The 20,197-nt window shown below is 40.9% G+C and overlaps 1 protein-coding gene across 2 annotated transcripts in view; it reads right to left on the bottom strand.

Annotated features, from left to right (window-relative positions):
• The window catches only part of CD99L2 (CD99 molecule like 2), a 69,501-nt gene that overhangs the window by 9,529 nt on the left and 39,775 nt on the right, over window positions 1-20,197 (bottom strand). The window contains exons 4-10 of one of the 2 annotated variants that reach the window (XM_075835870.1): window positions 16,158-16,235; window positions 12,785-12,844; window positions 6,626-6,685; window positions 5,010-5,057; window positions 3,752-3,814; window positions 2,486-2,551; window positions 1,170-1,289 (exon numbers count right to left, since the gene is read on the bottom strand). In XM_075835870.1, the coding sequence (XP_075691985.1) occupies window positions 1,170-1,289; window positions 2,486-2,551; window positions 3,752-3,814; window positions 5,010-5,057; window positions 6,626-6,685; window positions 12,785-12,844; window positions 16,158-16,235 (495 nt within the window). The remainder of the gene's footprint in view (window positions 1-1,169; window positions 1,290-2,485; window positions 2,552-3,751; window positions 3,815-5,009; window positions 5,058-6,625; window positions 6,686-12,784; window positions 12,845-16,157; window positions 16,236-20,197) is intronic. The other variant, XM_075835871.1, reaches the window with a different exon arrangement.

The following is a 20,197-nucleotide window of genomic DNA, read 5'->3' as shown; positions in this document are numbered from 1 at the left end:
ACATGGCTACGGACGTGTGCATGATGCCTTATGGTCTGTTCACATCACAATTTGGCCCTACGTTTAGCGTGCACATTTGGTAAGCGACCTACGTACATGCTAAACATGTCCACAGCGCTCCATAAGCGCCACAAGGTCCAAAAGAGTGTACTTTTGGCCTCCGTCAGCCTGGTATACCTTTTTTTTTTTTTGAGGATGGAAAAACTTCGTACACTACACTATTCTATCCTGAGGGATCCTGCAAAAAAATATATATTCTGCACGGTATTCCTACTTTTCCTTCTTTTTTTACATGGGCTTAGAATATAACCAGTTTACAAGGCATGACGTAAGCACGTATATTAAGTATATATCATCCCAATTGTAAGACGTGACAAATACAACCATAGTAGATCAGCTCATTCACCCTCCATTAATATAGTTACAATGTGAATACTACATGAACACTATTAGAGATGCATTGAAGAAAAAAAAAAAAAAAACTATTGAAACGGCAGACATGGCCTTTAAGCTTTGATGGCCCTAGACAAGCTTACATTACGTTGCACACATTGGGGCAGATTTACTAAGTGGTCTTGGATTTAGACAGAACAACCTTAAACTAGGTAGTCTGAAAAAGCACCAAAATTATCAGCACACTGTATGATAAATTTGGCGCATCATGCTTGACATGTTACACACTTTACTCTTCTTTGTAGCAACTTTTGGGGAGCTCTTTTTTTGTTGCATTTTAAGCCCCACCCTTTCTATTCTAAGCCACAGCCCCTTTTCTAGACACTTTAATTTGAGAACAGCGGATTTTGCCTCACTAGACTTTTTAGTCTAACATAAGATGCGCCAAATATTTTGTTCTAGACACAGATACAGCAGTAAAGCTGCCCCATTGTGCATCCCAGCATATGTCTTCATGCATCCAATGTCCCTGGTTCAGGTATAGGGAGCCTTTCGAAATTACTATAGAAAAGGTGCCGGTATTGCCCGCCACAGCAGATTGGACTTCATGTATCATTCTTCTGGTGTAGGATTGTAGATGAATGTAACGTTCTGTCTGCCTCCTACACGCCGTATGTATGTATGTATATATATTAACTTTAACACTGCATTTTTATTGAATATATGTTATATACGTCATATTCTACATCACTTCTAGTGAATGAAGAACCACATACGTTGAATACTGAAGCAAAATTTCTTCTTTTGATAGGAGATATAGCTGGACACAGCCCCAACTAATGCCATCACCACGGCGCTTGCAATCCCGGCAATGGTTCCAGTTTCGGCTACACTGCCTGTCATGAGAAAAAGTTCATGTTATATATAATTTCCTCTTAAAATAAAATCATTGGTGCATAATAGGACTCAGAGGTCGTCTTGTGTGAAGTCTTATGATCTATTCAGCCACTTCTTACTTCTGGGAAAGCTGGGTGTCAGTCAATACTGCTGTCAAAGAATCCTGAAAGTCAAATCTGCCTGTCTGCTATGGAAGCAGAGGATGTATTTCTGCATTACTAGGAGGATTGGCTATTAGGAAATAAACTAATAAAGAACTTGTTCGTTGGCTTTCCTAAAAATAGATTTAAAAAAAACCTGGTAAAACATGCTGTAGAGTCTTATTTCTACAGCAAGACAGACTGCACAATACAAAAAAGCCCCCTTCAACGATAAGCTGTTAATAGGGGTTCCCACGGTCTTTCAGGATATGTTGGGAGTTGTAGTTCGGCAACAGCTGGGAAACCCCTGCTCTGTCATGGAGAGATGCTCTTAACCAGAGAACATTTCTAATGATACTACCGAGCCCGATATAAACCATGCTTAATGGGGTATTCCCATCTCTGACATTTATAGTATATCCAGAGGATATGCCACAAATGTCCCAAAGATGTGTGTCCTACCTATGGGACCCCCACCAACCCCTAAAACGGAGCCTTCTGACCCCCATCATACCTTCTGCCGCTGGGCTTCAGCCACTGAGTTACAAGATGACTTTCTGGAAACAGCAGAGCGTATTTTTGTTCCGCAGTTTTCAGAACTCCTATAAAAAGATGAATGGGAGTTCCAGAAACAGTGTAGCACTGCGAGCTCCGTGTTTCCAACAGCCATGTATTTTCCCTGGGGCGAATCAGCTGATCGCCGGGGAGCAAAGGAGACAGGTGGGAGTCCAGAGTAGGTTTTATTGGCTAAATAGAAACTGCAATAGATGTACCCACAAGGGGGAGAATACTATCGAAATGGAAGCAGCAAACGCTATGACATAATAAAATATTTGGTATTGATGCCATAAATCGGAAGGGCTCTTTACATACAATGAGGGGTTTTCACTTCAAATGGGTAAAAAAAATAATCAAATGTAGCTACAAGGGAAAATGAATGTTTGATGAATAATAGATATCTCCCTTCTCATACTTCTCTAACAATACATACGTTTATAGAAGACTCTTAAAGCAAAAGAATGAATATCAGAAGGAACTCAATTAAGAGTACCTACCTGTATTATCATAGTTATCATTGGCACCGGCACCACCTGCTGACCCCCGACCTCCAGGACTCCCACCTAAATAAATGTATCATATCAATACATACAGCTGCAATAACATTAAAGAAACCCTAGAACATGATATAAAACGTTTAAGACTAAAGACAATACATCCACCCTCCTGACACATCCATTTATGAAATACTTGTACTACCTATGAAATAGCAATTCAGAAGCACGTTTTCTTAAATCTCTAGGTTGTGTTTTTCCTCTGTTATCCCTCCTGGAAATGTGTGAATAAATGGACAATGGGGCATGAACATTCTCCTTGTCAATGGGGTGTGTCCCTAAAGAGTGTCGCAACATTGTCAGCAAGGATCAGACAGTGGCAGACTATGTAGGGACATGCCCCACTGACAAGGAAAATGCTAACACCCAGTTCTCGATTTATTCCTACATTTCCTGGAGGAATAACAGAGGAATATCAAAAAGCAAAATTCTAAGCCTTGCTATTTTATGGGAAACACACGTGTTTACTAAATTAGAGATATTTTTGTAGAGCTGACAGGTCCTCTTTAAAAAGTAACAATACATCTTAATTATGGAGCTTCTAAAATTGCAGGTTTTAAAAAGATTCGAGCATCATTCACACATATACATAAATATTTTTACAGAATCTCAGATGTGTGGATATAGGAGATGAAGTAGTGATCATGGGGGCAGACTATTTTCTTGCCTGCCCCTCTAGACCTGAAGTGGTCGGTTATGGGGGGGGGGGGGTGCAGTCTAACCATCAGTATAATGCAATATATTGGCAGTGGACGGTGCTCTCAGTCACCATGTATAACACATACTAATTCATAGCCAAATTATTTTGGTACGTTGCATACAACATATGCTATATAGAACCTTGGTTGGATCGGTGGAAAGCAATAATGGTGATAGGTTTTATTTCTGTTGCTTATATAGCGCCAACATATTCTGCATCGCTGTACACAGTCATCATTCACATTCATAGGAAGAAATTTCACCTATCCGTATATTTTTGGAGAATGGAGGAAACCGGAATACCCGGATAAACCGCACACAAACGTGGGGAGAACATGCAAACCCCACGCAGATGAGGACTTTGGTCAGCCTCAAATTCAGTACTGGAAGGCAACAGTGCTAACCACGGTGGTCCTTAAGCCTAGCCAGGGGAGATGAACGATACTTGTATGTAAATTAATATGCGGACACTGTTCCTCTCATTGCAGTCACCACAGATTGATGGACTACCTTTTCCTTTATCTGGCTTGTAGTCTCCATTAAATATGTTGTCCAAATCAGAGTCTGAATGATCTGAAACGTAAAAATAAATATTCAGATTCGGTTGTTGATCTAGGACTTCTTCGTGCTTGTGGAGTAATCTCCTGATTTGGCCACAAATGCCTTTTTCCACACTGAATAAAGCGACTGGTACAATTTTTACAACGAGGAAGAAAAAAAAAAAAAAAAAAAAAAAAAAAGGAAATACATTTTGAAGCAGAATAGGAGAAGCCACACAGCAGCACAGCAACCATCTGTTCTGGAGAAAAGAAAAGGACTCCAGCAACCCCAAGCTTAGACAGAACACCCCTGAATTTTTTGGAATGTATTAACACTCATATTCTGCTTTAGATTGTAAGCACACATGGGCAGGGTTCTCCTCCGCTGTAGATCGTCACCATTATGTCAAGTAGTCGTAAACCACTGGATTGAATACATTTTGGTTTAATCAAGTGTTAAATATGGAATTGTAGGTTTTATTTATTTCATGTAGCTTATATAGCGCCAACATATATTGCAGCACTGTACAGAGATGGTCTTCGCTTATCAGTCCCTTTCCCCAATGGGGTGAATGGTTGCGTTTTACCCAGTACAGCCACACGTACACTTAGGACAATTTTGCAAATGTATCAGTATGTTTTGGACACTATGGAGAAAAAACAGAGTACCCAGAGGAATCCCACACAAACACGGGAGAACATACAAACTTGTATTCCAATCCAGGACCCTAGTACTGCAAGGAAACGTAGCAAACCCCTGAGCCATTATGCTGTACGTACGTTCGTTCATCTTAAATCAGTTCACCACAAACATGAGATGTGTTGGCAGATCAACGATTTTGAGGAGATCTGCCAAAATGTTTATGGGGACAGCCAAAACCGCGGGATCAAATGTGTTGGGTTTGAACCCAATATTGTCCCTGATGCCTCCATAGAAATAACATGCCAAGCTGCTCGGGCCACTTAATGGGGAAGATTTCTGTAGGCCAAAAGGAACATAAAACCCTCTTTTTTTACAAGGTTCTGCCCCGCTTGCCTTTGTCACATGCTTTAATAGCAGAAAAGCAAATAGCCATAGATCACTCAGCATTTTGTTAAGATTTGTTCAACATGCAATCCAGCCAAGCTTAGACTTTGTTAGGAGTGTCTGGGAACGGACATGTTAACATTACAAGATTAGAGAATAAGAAGGGAAGTGAAAAACTGGAGTCAAATGAAGAATGTCTCACCTGTGTCTTTACCACTTGTGGGTTTATCTTTATCTCTAATTGTGGAACCTACAGTCATGGAAATGTTAATTTTATATCCTTATCGATATGAACCTCCACAAAGTACTCAAATCCTCATCTTCATATATGTTCTGTATTAAATTCATACATTGGAGCATTTCATCGCTACCCGCTTATAGAAGCTAGAGCAAATTAAAAACAGTTACCAATTCATATTGTTCAGAGCATCTTATAGAGGTCCTAAAATATAGGGGAAAATGGGTGCACCTACATCAACAGAACCGCTACCGCTGTAGGGAAATGATCGGAGGGGTGAATCCTCTCTCCTCTTTGAATAGTATCGGTCACCATCTATAACATGCTCTGCTAGTCTCACTAAGAATGAATTAGCAAGATATCTACATCTGATCTCCAGCTCCCTCCTAAACTACATCCCAGAATCCACCTTCCAGACTTGGTGTGCTCCATTCTTTGTATGAAAAAAAATAAAAATACACCCTGTGCTAGATATTACAGGATCCAAGGCAGAGAATATTTCTTTATACAGGTGTATCGTGACATTGTACAAAGTGTTGAGGGTATTGAGAAAAAAAAAAATGTCAGGCAGGACTCTCAAAATGGGTGCGGAAGATCATTGAATGTTTTAATAACTGCACATTAATACCAACAAAGAGACTGCCATTCTGGACAGCAGATTACTTCTGCTGCGGGATATGGATTCTTTCTATATTTTTGACTTTACTAAATAAGCGTCTCTGATGACAGTTACATCAATATAAAGGCAAAATAATCTGGATAAATTTGCACTAATATAATAAGATTTCAGCATCAGTGTTTGGTAAATATTACAAAATGTCTAACACTACAAAATTGTATCCTCGTGCAGACCTAAGATGTATCTACCTCCTAAAAATCAGGACAGCATCAAGTCTACCCAGAAGATGCAGTCAATTCTACTCCAATGTGTATTGATGCAACATGCCAATTGTCCTGTCAATGAAGACAAACAAAACAACCCCTCGTCCCAATGCGCGAATAATATGTACATAATGCTTCATTTTGGCGATAATATCTGAATGTGGTCAGCTGTACATCAGGGATACAAGAATAGGGGTGGTCTTAAAGGAGCACTCCCACAACATTTATTATTCTGTGACCCATAAGACACACATAATCTAAAGTTTTGTGAAGTTAATTCATTACAGGCTCGATCTGAGTCTTATAGGAATGAATGGAGAAACTGACTTGTTGTCCACATGAGGCGCTGTGCCAGTTAGATCGTCCTATTGCTGGTCACATGACACAGCGGAGGACCAGAAGGGAGTGGATAACTCACAAATACAGCCACCGGTAAGATTACCTAAACCACAATTTACATAATGTGCTTCTCTAATGGGCCAGAAAATACAAAAAACGTTGTGGGAGTCCTTCTAAGTGGGAAAACTCCTGTAAGTACAGCAGAATACAAAAAGGTTTTGATAATTCATGTTTAAAAGGCAATTATCAGGGTTATTACAAATGGTTAGTACCCACTGGAACGGAGTGAAATAAAGTGAACTTAAATTATGTGTCATGTGGTTATAAGATGATCTTTTATCGCTTATCCCAGAACTTACCTGCTCCATTTGGGTCATTCCTCCCATCCAAGGCATCTTCCAAGTTTAAATCATGAGGATCTTTAAAATTCAAACACAAAAATGGAAAAAAAACAAAAAACAAAAACACGTTATACAAATGATAAAAGCTCTAAAAAAACAAAAACAAAAAACAACATTGTAGCTCAAAGGAATGGGACTTCAGAAAATGACTTCTTGTTTGAATAAAGTTTTTATGTTAAACATATTTAGGAGTTAAATTTTTATATGACGTAGTTTGTATAAAAAATTTAGTAGTTCACTCTGGCAACGGAGCATAAGAATAGACTGCTAAAAAGTGATCTCTACAGAACAGGAAGGGTCAGTCATATCCATATAATCACAGGCAGGATTACAATGAATGATAACCTCTACATCATTGACAATAGGTCATACACAGCGCACCCCTTCTCTCCCTGCATAGTGACCTCTGCACAGGTCACACCTAGGAAACTCACCCATAGAAGTCAGCTCCAGAATACTGTTTCCATACACCTAAATATACACACTGCAGCAGAATGGAGGAGATTATACAGCAGTAATGAGCAGTGTAGCGGTGAATCCAGCACTGGGGTGAGACTGTAATGATTACTAGGAAGCTGCAGAACGTCTGTCTCCTTCACCCTCTGTTCCGTCCTCCTCTCCATAGACTTCTATGGGCGGCTGTGCAGAGACACACTTCCTGCAGTCCGTCTTCTCTGCAACTAGGGACAAATTCTGCTTGACAACGGGGGGGTGGGGGTAGTAGGTCACAGGAAGGGAGACACCTGGCGCCAGTATACATAGTAAAGGATGTCTTGAATGGTGACTAACTTTGTAATAGATTGCAGAAAAATACCTCCACCCTCCCCCCCCCCCCAATTGTTCACTCACTCTGAATGAATTTACTGCTTTTTCTGACTCCTCAAGAGGTGGCAGACTATCAGCTAACTAAGGGACCAATTTACAGCTGCTCATAGAAGTCTATGGAGAGGCGAGGGGGTAGTGAAAGATATACAGATACTTCAGCAGCTAGTAAGTGTTAGATCTCTCCCCAGTGATGGATTCACAGCTACACTGCTTATTACGAATGTATAATCGACTCCATACTGCTGCTTCTGTATATGTGATAGATGAAGAGCAGGATACTCCTCTTCTCTGTATGCAGTCTATGGAAGACATGATAGCAGTTAAGCTCCACCCACTAGCTCAAAAGGAAAAAATAAAATAGAGCCTGCAGAGGAGAAAACTGCTAAAAAAAAAAGTGCAGGATGCAATTCATATAATGGCAGAAAAAGTTATTTCTCATGTAAACACAACTTGTGTCGACGCCCTTCAAAATAGCTGATTGGCAGGGGTCCCGGGAGTGAGACCCTGACCCATCAGCTATTGATGGCCTAGCCGGAGGATAGGCCATCCCTTTAAGTTACAGTTTGAATAGTATGCGCTAGTACAGGCTCTGCTCTGGGACTCTGGAATTCCCTGACATCACGGTTCATACATCGACAATGATGTCAGGGGCTTCCCTAGAGCAGGAGTCCCAGTGATGTCAGGACCACAGCTGGGAGTCCCAGGAAGAGCCTACTAGTGCTCTGCCCAGGACTCCAGCTCTGGGGAAGACCCTGACACACTGTCCATATATGGACAGTGATGTCAGGAGCAGAGCTGGAATCCCAGGCAGAGTGCTAGAAGCGGCTCTGCTCCGGGACTCCAGCTCTGGGCAAGCCCCTGTGGCAGAATCCACCGAGGGCGCTGCGGCAGCATCTAAAAAGGGGCTGCCCAATCTTGACATGTGTGTCTGCCAAACGCTGCCAACTGAGCCGCCGGACTGCATTTAGCGAGACAAACTGGGAAACTGGATTGTTGAAATAAGCACGTGGTGAAATATCTCAAATTTTACACCTAGCGGTATTATTATAGTAATGTTGTATTAATTTTATAGTAGTGTAGTATTATTATAGTAATAGTGTTAGAGTAGTTCAAATAAGTAATTTATTAACAATAATTTTGTATTGTATCAACTTCCCATTTTTTCTATATATGTGGCCCACTTACCCTGCCGAATTTGAGACCCCTGGTCTATGGGTAGATGTGTGGCAGTATCTGCAGAGGGCACTGTGGCATTATCTACCGGTTGATGTGTGGCAGTATCTGCACAGTGCCCTCTGTAGATTCTGCCACACCCACTCGCAGATAATGCCACAGTGCCCCCTGTAGATCGCTCCACTGGGGCTCCCTCTAGGAGTGGAATCCCCAGCCAGAGCGTTTGCCACGGCTTTGGCAGGAGATTCCTCTGCTGGAGGAGCCCCTGACATCACTGTCCGTAGACCGTGATGTCAGGGATCCTCCTGGACCAGAATGTGATGTCAGGGGGAACCCCAGAGAACTAGTATAGGCTCTGCTCTGGAACTCTGGGGGAAGCCCCTGACAGTGTCCATTTAAGGACAGTGATGTAAGGGGCTTGTCCAGAGCTGGAGTCCCGCTTCTAGCACTCTGCCTGGGACTACAGCTCTGCTGACATGACTGTCCATATATGCACAGTGATGTCAGATACGTCCCCAGAGTTCCGGAGCAGAGCCTGAAGCCCCAGACATTATCCATATATGGACAGCGCTGTCATGGGATTCCAGAGAGACCCGGAGCAGAGCCTATACTGGTGGCTCTGTGTCCCGCGGGCTGCAGATGACAGCCTCAGGGGCCGCATGCATCCCGTGTGTTTGAGACCCCTGGTTTAGAGTAAATATGTGCCGGACATACTTATTCTGACATTCTGTGTAGTGCAATGTTGTATATATTTTTTATGTTTGTAAGACATACATTTGTCTATCGATGTTTGCGCCTGTATGTTTCAATAGTAAAATGGAATATAGTATGAGGACCACAACACATTAGCGACTAAGTTTCAGTGATGGTGCATGCCCCGGAAGAAGCCGAAAGGGCGACACCCTGGGTCAGGAAAGATTACTTGGCATGCCGATGTTTTTAATGTTTGATACGCTTTTACTTTTTATACTTTGTGAGTATGGAATAAAAGGGTGTGCTGTGAAACCAACCCTGTGGTGTTGCACTATTATCCATCTATTTTTAAGGTGTTATTTTCCAGCACTTAAAAATAGCTGAGAGCCAGCTTCCGGAGAATGGTGCAAGGTTGTTTAATGTGAACAGACCCTTGCTACAAGTAAGGATAGTCCAAAACGGACCACCCATTTCAGCATCAAGCACAATGTGGAGTATTGAACGGATCCTGACCTCCTTTATACTGGCACTGTCCCATTAGGTGTATGAGTGACTACCTACGGATTCCACTGCAGCGCCAAACCAGGTTTCTTTTTTAGGGTCAATATCAGACGAACGCTGCCTTCGGTGTTGCTGGAGTTCCCATTTGCACACAGACATTCCTCAACAAGTATATAGTCTGGATCATTACATTTGAATAGCCTGACATTCAGTTCTGCAGTTTTGATTATTTTGCTTCTCCTACACAATAGTACTTGCAAGTTACCGGTTGTTTTTTTATGATTATGGCTTTGTTTTTAATTTGAACATGCCATTGTTCTGTCAAATCTTATGAAAGCTATACTACATATACTGGTACCCAATTAGAAGAATACACTAGGTAGTTTTCTTTTTTTATATGTGCATAATATTTTCCCCTTCACGATTCAATGGCTATGTTACATTTCTTGCTCTGGAACGAGGGTTGTGACTGCCTTTCTCAGACCTGTATTCAATCTACGTGTGTCGGCAAAAAACTTGCTCAGCTTCAGAAAGAACTTGGATACAATGTCATCCTTGGATTTAATGGTCTACCTATACTTGCCACATCTCTTACAATCTCTTGTTTTGTGGGCTATCTATTGTAGTGCAGAAATTCCATAGGCTGGAAGTCAGACAGATTGACACCAAAGCTTTTTGTTTTAATCGATGTCTTTATTAAAAGTGTACCACACACACTATATGGAGAAAAGTATTGAGACCCCTACACATTGCACCTACAGGAGCTTTTACGACATTCGATTCTAAATCCATAAGCATTAATATAGAGTTCCCCCCTTTTCAGCCATAACAGCTTCCACTTTTCTGGGGAGGCTTTCTACAAGATTTTGGAGTGTGTTTGTACAAATTTTTGCCCATTCATGCAGAAGAGCATTTGTGAGATCAGACACGGATGTTGGAGGAGAGAGCCCGGCTCGCAATCTCTGTTCTAGTTCATCCCAAAGGTGTTTGATGGCGTTGAGGTGAGGGCTCTGTGCGGGACAGTCAAGTTCTCTCATACTAAACTCACCCAACCATGCCTTATAGACGTTGCTTTGTGCACTGGGACACAGTCCTGCCGAAACAAAAAAGGGCCTTCCCAAAATGGTTTGAAATTTCAAATTTGGAAGAATACAATGGTCTAAAATGTCTTGGTATGCTGAAGCATTAATTTCCCTTCACTGGAACTAAGGGTCTAGGTCAACCCCTGATAAACAACCCCATAGCATTATCCCTCCTCCACTTTACAGTTGGCACAATACAGTCAGGCAGGTAATGTTCTCCTGGTATTCACCAAATTCGTTCATCGGACTGCCAGATAGAGAAGAGTGATTCATCACTCCACAGAACAGGTTTCCATTGCTCCAGAGGCCAGTGGTGCTGTGCTTTACACCACTCTATAGAAACCCATGCCATGAAGCTCCCGGCACTCAGCTTTTCTGCGGATGTTAATGGCAGAGGATTGGAACGCAGTTATTGAGTCAGGAGAGCATTGGCGACTTTTATGCACCTCAGTACTCGGGGACCCCGCTCTATAATTTTACCTGGTCCGTCACTTTATGGCTGAGCTTCTGTAATTCCCAAACGCTTCCACTTTGCAATAATACCACTCAGAGTTTTAGGAGGCAAGACATTTCATAAACGGACTTGTTGTAATGGTGGCATCCTATTACGGTACCACGCTGGAATTCAGTGATCTCTTTAGAACGACCCATTCTTTCACAAATGTTTGTAAAGGTGACTGCATGGCTGGCGTCGGATTTTATATACCTGTGGTAATGAGACTGAATAAAACACCTGAATTCAATGATTAAGAGGTGTCTCACTATACTTTTTCTCCATATAGCATACCTCCTCATGTCTTCCTTGCTGTGCTTTATCTTGCAGCAAACATGCCCATGGATACTGCCAATGATATGTTTTCCTACACTATACTGGGTTAGGTGTATTCATGGAAATACAGCCAAAGACCAGGTTGGTACAGCACTGTTGGATGTGTACATTTCCTTATAGAACTGCAGAGATGATATCATGCACTGGGCAAACAATTCTACACCACCACCTGTGTCCTGTTACTTCACCTAAAAACTGCAGCAGATAAAACACTTCTTGGTTATAGGAAAACCACTACCATCCATACACTGCCAATGCAGAGCTGGAAGGCTACAGAACTAGAATGCATTCATCCAAATTATTAGCAAACTACAAGCCTTAACCATTCACGGTTTATACAGGTTAGTAAATTCTGTGTAGAGCAAATTCCACTGCGCAATTACAATCTATATGTAATATTGAATAATCCCTGTAAAGCCTTTAATAAGTGTCCCTAACTAAGAACACCATAGATTTTTAATTCTTTAGCCCTAGTGCAGCCCATTTCCTAATATCCACTTTTCTGTAGATCGCAAGGTACACGAGTACTTATATCAGCTGTATACGGCTCTGATCACAGCAGTGTTCCCCTTTCCCATTGAAACCAAGTAGTAATTCCAACATCCCCAATTTTACTAAGAACGGACGGAACTTTATGTCATCCGACTTGTATCCCCAGCGGCTATTAAATGAATACAATTATATATATTACTCTGATCTCACCCAGATCCGCCTCCAGACAAAGGATGATGAATGCCGGCATAAGTTAGATACTGACTTTTGGCAAACAAGGTGGTCGTGTCCAGCCATGATCTAGCTATTAGCTAAAATAGTCTTCACGAGGGAATGGCTATATGGTAACCATTCAGCGATATACATACCAGAGACCCTCTTCCTTTTCAGGAAAGCAATAACTTTAAAAGGTGGATTAATCCCAATCTCCTGTCCTGAAGGAGAATTACTTAGCCGCAAAAGTTTCACTTACCTAAGCTGCTCTGGAGACGAATGTATTTTATAGGAAGTATAAAATAGTACCTGGCTTTTTTGGTGGCTTAGCAGTTGATCCACGTGGCTTCTTAGTTGTGATAAAGACATCTAGAAAATGAATTAAGTTGTAAAGTTATAAACTGTACGCAGAGTTGATGTTGAAAACATGCTACTGCTACACATCCACGTTTTCAGAGTACAGGGTTTCAGATTCCATCAAGAAAGTCCAACCTCACAGCCTATGCAGGCGCTAAGCCACTGTAACAATAAAGGCTTTTATAGTGTCTAAAGGCCTGATTTCATACACATGGACATTAAATGAAGTCTCTGGCAACTAGGCAAGAGCTACATGGAAACATTAGTGGACTTCAGTCCCTCCATCCAAACAATCATTCAGATTTGACAAAAGTGCAGTCCACGAGTTCTGGTGTTTCAAAAAGGACATTCGGAGTACGAATAGTAATGTTCTTGGTAACTTTACATAATGTATTTGGCGCATAAGGAGTTGAGGGGATGTTTTTACTTGACAACTTTAACCCCTAGTCGCACCACGACGCAACTGTACATCCTGGTGGCCGGTGTCTTAGCACACCAGGACGTACAGTAAGGGCGCAGTTCCCAGTGCACACGGACGGTGACACTTTCAGCTTACACTCCACTGTTGCCGATCAGCGTCTCATTGCCGCAGATTCCAGCAATTAACCCCTTAAATGCGGCGAACGATTGAAATCTCCGCATTTTAGGGGTTTCTAGCACATCAGCAGACCCCACAATGAAATCACGACGTTTGCCGATGGTTGCCATAGCAACCGGAGGCCAAATAATGGCCTCTGTGTCTGCCATGTACGGAAGCCTATTAGGATCAGTCTTCTGATCGTGAATTCCTATCACTCTGACAGGAAGCCTGTGTCGTTCCCGATGCACTGTTGGTGACCGTGTGCATCGGGAACAGGGCGGTCAGCTGTCCCCAACAGCTGACACTCCACTGTCGCCGATCAGCACTGATCTTGGCAATTAACCCCTTAAATGCAGCGATTGATTGTGATCGCCGCATTTAGGGAGTTTGTAGCACATCGGCAGCCCCCATGCAATTGTGGGGGTTGCCGATGTTTGTCATGGCATCCCGAGGCATCCCGAGGCCAGGCAACGGCATCCGGGTCTGCCATGCCTCTGGCTGGTCCTCATAGGCTTACGGTCAGAGTGACTGACGTCACACTGACACTTGGAATACATTAAACTACTAGGTAAAAAAAAAAAAAAGTGTAAAATAAAAAACAAAGTTAGTAAATAATAATTATAAAAGTGTAAAAATAAGTTGTTTTTTATTAAAAAAAAAAAAAAAAAAAAAAAGTACGCATATTTGGTATCAGCGCCTTTGGAACGACCCACATCTATAAAACTATAATGTGATTTTTCCCACGCGGTGAACACAGAAAGTAAGATAGACTAAAAACAAATGCCAGAGTCACTATTTTTTGGTCACCACCCCTCCCAAAATATAGAATAAAAAGTGATAAAGTCGCAAGTACCCCAAAATAGTACCAATAAAAACTGCAGCCCGTCCCATAAAAAACAAGCCCTTACACAGCCTTTTTTGCCTGAAAAAAAAAAAAAAAAGTTATGGCTCTCAGAATATGGTGACAAAAAATTAATTTTATAAAAAAGTGATATTACTGTGCAAACGCTGCAAAACATAAAAAAACAAAAACTATATACATGTTGTATTGCCGTAATCGTACCGACCTGCAAAATAAAGTAAAATGTCATTTATAGCGCACGATGAATGACGTAAGAAATAAAGAATTTAGAAACGCCAAAAATCACTTTTTTGGTCACCTTTGCTCTAAATAAAACGTAATAAAAAGTGATCAAAATGTTAATACCAAAGAAAACAAAAACTCGTCCCACCAAAAAATACAAAATAAATAAAAAAAAGTTATGGCTCCCAGAATGCGGTGATACAAAATAGTTTTTTGTAAAAGTAGTAAAATATAAGAAAAAAAAAAAAACTAAATACGATTACAGTGATACCAAATGTATAAAGACGCAAAATAAAGTTAAGTTGTCCAAGAACGAAACACAAAAAACAATGGAGGAAGAATTTTATTTTCAGTTTCCCAGTACATTATATGGTACTTTAAATGGTGTCAATAGAAACTACAACTCCTCCTGCAAAAAATAAGCCCTCACACCGCTCTATTGACGGAAAACATAAAAAAGTTCTGGCGTTTGGAAGGCGGGGGTGAAAAACGAAAATGAAAGCAAAAAAAGGATCAGTCCTGAAAAGGTTAATTAATGTCGAATAAAAAAAACAAAAAACACATTTATGACCACATGTGGGGTATTGCAGTATTCGGGAGAGATTGCTTTACAAATGTTTTTTCTCCTTTATCCCTTGTGAAAATGAAAAAAAAAAAAAACATTTCAGTGGACAAAAATGTTGATATTTATTTTCAGGGCCTAATTCCACAAAAAAAAACATGGTGTCAAAATTCTAGCTATACCCCTAGAAAAAGGGTGCAGTTTCCAAATTGGGATCACTTTTGGGGTGATTCCATTGTTTTGGTCCCTCGAGTGCATTGCAAACGCAACATGGCACTAAAAACCAAGCCAGCAAAATCTGCGCTCCAAAATCTAAATGGCACTCCTTCCCTTCTGAGCCCTGCTGCGGGTCCAAACAGCAGTTGATTACCACATATGAGGTATTCCCGTAATCGGGAGGAATTGCTTTACAAATGTTGGGGTGCATTTTCGCGGAATCATGGCAATAAATATTGAGTTGTGTTTCTTTGGTAAATCCTTCTGTGTTACAGAAGAAAATGTATTACAAATAAAATTTTAGCAAAAAAAATAAATGAAAGGACGTACAAAAAAAAAAAACAAAAAAAAAAAACTATGCAAACATAAAGTAGACATATGGGAAATGTGAAATAGTAATACCACACAAAATAGTCACTCTTTTACAAGCATATCCATTTAAATTTCAAAAATGCACATTTTTGCAAATTCTCAAAAATTGTGTTTTTCACTAATAAATATTGAATATATCAACCAAATTTTTCCACCACCAAAGTACAATATGTCACGAGAAAATCTCAATCGGTTGGATAGGTAAAAGCATTCCCAGTTACCACAAATTAACACGTCAGATTTGAAAAAAAAACAAAAAAAAAACACCACTGTGCCACAAGGCCAAAACAGGCTGTGTCCTGGAGGGGTTAACAAAAAGATTAAATGAACACACTTCTCCGTGGTTAAAACCTGCTCTTACTTATTTCTACATATCAGGAGATTGAATATCTTAACCCTTTGAGTAACCCCTTCCTAGACTCCACTATTTGCACTGCTTCACGAATATATATACCATTGTATACCCCCGTATCTTCTTCATGCTGCCAACATAAGCACCTTTCAAAATTACCTGGCTTCTTCGTTGGACGTTTGGGGATGACTTTAGGTGGTTTTGTGGTATCAAAGTAGTCCGACAAGTCAAAATCATCTGCATAGAAATAGGAAAAATAAGATTCATATTATACAAATCAGTTATTTCAGTCTATTGAATATGTCCATGGAACATTTCACTTTTATCAACCCTTCTACATCTGCGTAATACATTATGACCACCTATGAAATAATATTCATGGAAATGTATCAATCACACCATTCACCAAAAGTACAATAACAAATCTGCAGAAGGTAAACTGGTGTAAAATCCACGAGACGGGTGACATGGTCAGAAATCCTGTTATTACTCAAGTACAAACACACGGCGGCTTATTCTGATAATTCACATAATAGGCACACTGTACAGTGATATTTTTTCCCCCCGCAGAGTTTGTGCCAGGAGGAGGTGCTGACATGGCAGAACATACCTTAACGTGAAATCAAGTACTTCCCTAGCAGTTCTACTTTTAGGCTTTTGTTCACATCTGCATTGCAAGCATCTTGGGGGGGAGGTGTCCGTCGAGGTTTACGTTCACTTTTGACAGCAAGTGTAACCACAATGGACCCCATCACAAGTCAATGGGGTCAGACAAGTCTTACAGTATTATGGCTTCCATTATAAACAAACCATGACTAACCAGTTTTCATTCTGATCAAGCTATAGCCACTACCCGGGAAATCTCCTACAGTCCACACAACAAACGATGTAGGATTCGGCAAGTCAAAGTGTGGGTCACGTAATCTAACTGCGGACCAGAACGGAGTGCTTCTTTTATTAAAACACAGATCACTACACGTTAGATCACTACAATGTGTTCTAATATTTGAAGTGGGGAATATCGGTCATCCTGCTGCTACGGCCGAGATCAGAGATAAGCGATCTTGGCCATTTAACACCGTTGATTTTGCGAACATTAGCAGAACGGTCTAAGTGGTTAGCCGGTGCGAGGGGGCTTTCTGTCACCCCATCGGCCTGCCATGGCTTTACACCTATTAGACCCTGCAGGGCCTAATAGGCCACCTGCCAACAGATACACAGCAGCCCATTAATCACTGCAGAGAGGGGTGGCGGAGCTATTCCCCCGTCACAAATACTGTGGACTCATAACTATATTAACTCAGATGTATTTTTTGGTGACTCCTATTAGCCCAAATGGCACAAAAAATATTCTGCTTTTTGGCTAATAGTGGAGCCAACCTGTCCCCACAATATGCTGCCCTTACATAGGGCAGCATAGTCCGATGATAGATCCGCTTTAAAATGTTTGCCTGTTGTAACTGACAGATTGGTGTATATTCTATAAAGACTCTTTGTAGCACAACCAAATGATTTTAACTATGGAGCTGCAGACCACAGGAATATTTTCAGATGTATGAAATCTTGTGGATTGCAGCTGTCACTTGAAACGGATATTTAGGTGCTAAACTGCTTGTGACTTATGTATTACCAATAACAGGAGAATGCAGATGCACAACGCAGGCACTAAGAGATCGATATATAGATATACACACACACTTTATGTTTATTATGCATTTCTATTATTTTAATTGCATTACTACTATAGTTATTAGATTTTTAAATGTGAGGTTCTTAACGCTCAGTTTGATCAAATTGCGCGAGCCCACCTGCCAAGATAAGACGACCTCCTTAAAAGGGGTTGTCCATGATTTCTAAAAATGGAAATAACTGCAGTGAATGTTAAAAAGAAAAAAATCATGTCTCACCTGTTAAATCCCCTGCCGCTCTAGCACCAATGCTTCGGTGATCCCCACCAGTCCTGCAACGAAAACGTCACGTAAATCATCCATATCACCGCTGCAATCAATCACTGGCCTCAGAAGTGATGCTTGCGTGTGCAGCACAAGACCGCTGAGGTCAGTGATTGGATGCAGCGGTCAGGTGACTGATGTATGCAACGTCATTGTTGGGATCACCGGAGCATCGGCGCTGAAGAGGAGAGGAATTGAACAGGTGAGTAATCTTTTTTTTCCTAGCGTTTACTGCAGTTATTTTCATTTGTAAAAATCTCAGACAACCCCTTTAAACTGCCGGCTTGATGACTAGAGACCAATTTCTAAACTATATTTTAATTTTCAGTTATAAAATATTTCAGGAGAAAAAAAAGTCTGTATTTTTGATACAGCTATGGATGAAATCCAAAGCCATTTGTAGCCTTTGTTCAGCAAATCTGCCGACTCAGACTGTTGCCTATGCTGTAGAATATTAGATCAGTCGTCAGTGATGCAGCTCACCTCTAATCACAGGCTGGCGGCAGAGAACTGCAGAACACATGAGCAGTCATGATGATCAGGATCAAATAAAACACGTACACAGGAAAACCTGGTTTAGATTCTGATCCGGCAGATCACGAATATAACCCACTGATCGCCTAACTTCATTATCAGCGCTGAGTGCAGTTATCCATTAAACCAGTGGTTTGCATGCTTTGTAGTTTGGAATGATTTAAAATCTTAACTATCATTTTGAATATTGTAAAAGAATCCCCATAATCAGTGAACCGATCTATAAAAGGAATCCAGTCTGTGGGAGATATAAAGGATCTCTTACACGGGCCAATGATTGGGGCAAACCAGCGTTCATATGAACACTCACTCCATGTAAACAGGGCAACGATCAGCCGATGAGCACGCAAACGCTCATTCATCGGCTGATCGCATCTTTTATGCGGCCGAGAAGATGGTCGCGAGTCGGCAGTACATCTCCCTATGTAAATAGAGAGGTGCTGCCAACATGATGCAAAAACATGGACAAATTATTGTACTAACTATAGTTCTTCCCCATATATTACCGATCATAGCGCCTTGTGAAAGGAGCAAACAAGCGCCGATCAACGAGCTGTCTCGTTGATCGGCGCTCGTTTACACGGCCTATGTAAAAGGACCTCAAGGCTAGCCCAGTATCAAGTAGACAGGACAGAAATGCTGTGAAACACATGCAGATTTTGTTTTGGATTCGCTGCTCAAAAATCTGCAACAAATAGTGTGTGCAGGAAGGATTTTGAGAACAAAATTATGTAATTATTTTTTAAGAAATGGTTCTTACAGGTTATTAAAAATATTATAAAAAAGGAAAACCAGAGGGAGCTCCAGTGCAGCAGTTCTAAACACACTCGGGAATGATTTAAAGGCTATTATGGTTTCATCAAATAAAGCGTATTGATTGTATAATGAAAGCTATACAAGTTTCCAATATACTTTCTGTATCAATTCCTCACAGTTTAAGATCTCAGGAAATTTCACGCTTTACTTCCAGTGGATAAAAATCTGTTTTCGTTATGTGATGAACACACAGGTGCTTGGCTCCTTACAAGACAGAGCTGTAATATATGCACTGTAAGGCCACGTTCAGACATGGCAGAATTGCAACAGATTTTCATTGCAGACTTCACGACCAAAGTACGAGGCAAATTACAGTACAATACACGGGGATGGGGTTTTAAAATTCTTGCCACACGTATCGGGGAAAAAAAAATAGGGTTGAAATTAAAGCATGATGCAGATTTTTGGTCACTTTTTTTTTTTTACACAGAAATGCCACGGATTTTCACTAAATGCGTAAGGTGAAATCCACAGCAATTTCCGTGGCAGAAAAACTCGGCTACGTGTGCACTTACCCTACCAAGATAGCCACCTGTGTCTCGATCACATCACCAGAACAGATTTTTTGACTGTCACACTTATGTACAACAGGACCAAAAAGGACCTGGGGCACTCTTGCTGAACTTTGGCTTGTATATTAGACAATTCCATAATATACCTCCATTACACTGCCTTTTAAATTTATGAGTGACTCATGCAACAGAAAACAGTCAGAGAATAGGCGCTGTTCACAGTGCCCGTATCCCAAATAGAGAGAGGAGGGTCTCTGGTTATGGTAATTTCCTTTCGCATTGAAAAAAATACAAGGATTTCATTTTGCAGCAGCTTTTATCCACGTTTACACTTCCGCTCACAAATGAATTGTCAATGGTAATAGTCGCATATTCGGAAATGATA

Source organism: Rhinoderma darwinii, chromosome 8 (genome assembly GCF_050947455.1).
Source record: "Rhinoderma darwinii isolate aRhiDar2 chromosome 8, aRhiDar2.hap1, whole genome shotgun sequence".
Lineage (NCBI taxonomy): Eukaryota > Metazoa > Chordata > Amphibia > Anura > Rhinodermatidae > Rhinoderma > Rhinoderma darwinii.
The sequence above is the reverse complement of the archived record's forward strand: the minus strand, read 5'-3'. Positions and strand labels throughout refer to the sequence as shown.